At 49.1% G+C, this 1,822-nt stretch overlaps 1 protein-coding gene across 1 annotated transcript; it reads left to right on the top strand.

Annotated features, from left to right (window-relative positions):
- The first annotated feature begins 698 nt into the window (after window positions 1–698).
- On the top strand, window positions 699–1,822 carry LOC129115766 (cyclin-dependent kinase 5 activator 1-like). The gene is made up of 2 exons (XM_054627030.1): window positions 699–1,214; window positions 1,331–1,822. Exons 1-2 carry the CDS (start codon window positions 699–701, stop codon window positions 1,820–1,822), a joined length of 1,008 nt encoding a protein of 335 aa, XP_054483005.1.

Below are 1,822 nucleotides of genomic sequence, written 5' to 3'. Positions count from 1 at the left end.
ACTCCCTAAAAAGAAGCCAAGCAAAAACAGTGGTTTGAAAACTTACCTCAAGGTCCACTTGTAGCTTTCTGCTGGGCTTTCATCCAAATTTCATGGACTTGTCTTCTGATGAAGAACATAAGATTTGCTCGAAAGCTCTGGAAAAAGCTACCGTAATGAGAGGACCTTGATTAGTTTTCTAAGGCTGTTGAAGACTCCGGTGTGAAAGCTTGTTGATGGCCTTAGAAACAGCAGCTTGATCAAATATTCTAACAGATCTTAGCTTTTTCTAGAGCTTTCAACTCTATCTCACCCTCTTCCTCATTAGATGGAGTTTGAACAGCTGTCATGGTGACTAGTTTACAGCAACAGTTACATAAAAGTAGCAATCTCCATGACAACTGATTAAACTCAGTCTGCTGAGGAAGACAAAGAGATGCACTTAACATTTCAGGAAAAGTCTATTAAGTGGAAAATCGTTTTGGTCATTATTTATAAAGTGTTTGTTGTTGATGTGTTGATTTTGCGTTGTTTACTAGATGTAATTTAACTAATATTTCCACACCTTCTTGTTTTTGGCTCTCAGGTTCGACTTCCTCTAGAAGTGAGACACTTTGGTCCTCTCAAAGCTCTTTGTCTATACCAGTCAAAGAGCTTTCCCCCCGCTGCTTCCCACTCCATCTTTTTTCCATCTCACTGCTACCCCTTGTGCAGACACCATGGGTACGGTGCTGTCTCTATCTCCCAGCTACCGCAAGGCTGTGCTGTTTGAGGATGGCCCTGCCACGGTAGGCCACTATACGGCAGTGCAGAACAGCAAGAATGCCAAGGATGCCGCCGCAGCAGCTGGGAAATCCCTCAAACGCCCCTCCATCATCAGTGTGTTGCCATGGAAGCGCATTGTGGCTGTATCGGCGAAAAGAAAGGGCTCCAAAAAGTTGCAGGCTGAAGGCGGGGATGGAGGGAAAGGGAGCTCTCCTGATGGCCACGCCTTGGCCACGTCCAACTCAGCATCCAATAGCCTGAAGCTGAAGAAGTCTCAGTCCTGTGCTAACCTTTCATCTTACTCCTCTAGCCTGGACCCCTCGGTCACTACCACCACTACCTCCTCCCAGCTGCCAATCTCCAAGACCTTGGCTAGCGTAGCTACTGTTGCTGCCAAAAAGAATTCCCTCACAAGTTCCGGGATTCAGCCGTTGACTGCAACCGGCACACCAAAGCGTGTCATTGTCCAGGTAATATTAACCGTTTCGCATTTTGTACTCAAAAGTTGTCACTAATTGAGTGTGTTGTTGCCTCATTTCACTTAATCCTTTCCCCATTCCTCTTTCCTTCTCTTTTTGCAACCCAGGCTTCCACCAGCGAACTGATGCGCAGCCTGGGTGAGTTCCTGTGCCGTCGGTGCTACAGACTGAAGCGTCTATCCCCAACAGATCCGGTGCTGTGGCTGCGCAGCGTCGACCGCTCCCTCCTCCTGCAGGGCTGGCAGGATCAGGGCTTCATCACTCCGGCCAATGTGGTCTTCCTCTACATGCTGTGCCGCGATGTGGTCTCATCTGAGGTGGCTTCAGAGCGTGAGCTGCAGGCTTCACTGCTCACCTGTCTCTACCTGTCCTATTCCTACATGGGCAACGAGATCTCCTACCCGCTGAAGCCCTTCCTGGTCGAGGCGGAGAAGGAAGCCTTCTGGGACCGCTGCCTTGAGATCATCAACCGCATGAGCGGCAAGATGCTCCAGATCAACACCGACCCGCACTTCTTTACCCAGGTGTTTGCCGACCTGAAGAACGAGAGCAAGAAAGAGGAGGAGAAGACCAAACTCCTCATAGGCCTTGACCGATAA

Source organism: Anoplopoma fimbria, unplaced genomic scaffold (assembly GCF_027596085.1).
Source record: "Anoplopoma fimbria isolate UVic2021 breed Golden Eagle Sablefish unplaced genomic scaffold, Afim_UVic_2022 Un_contig_12389_pilon_pilon, whole genome shotgun sequence".
Lineage (NCBI taxonomy): Eukaryota > Metazoa > Chordata > Actinopteri > Perciformes > Anoplopomatidae > Anoplopoma > Anoplopoma fimbria.
The sequence above is the reverse complement of the archived record's forward strand: the minus strand, read 5'-3'. Positions and strand labels throughout refer to the sequence as shown.

What these genes read in the sequence shown, in the direction of transcription:
- LOC129115766 (XM_054627030.1), top strand. Translation starts at nt 699, where the DNA reads ATGGGTACGGTGCTGTCTCTATCTCCCAGCTACCGCAAGGCTGTGCTG. An exon ending in CAAAGCGTGTCATTGTCCAG is followed by an intron (nt 1,215 to 1,330) that starts GTAATATTAACC and finishes TTTGCAACCCAG; the next exon opens with GCTTCCACCAGCGAACTGAT.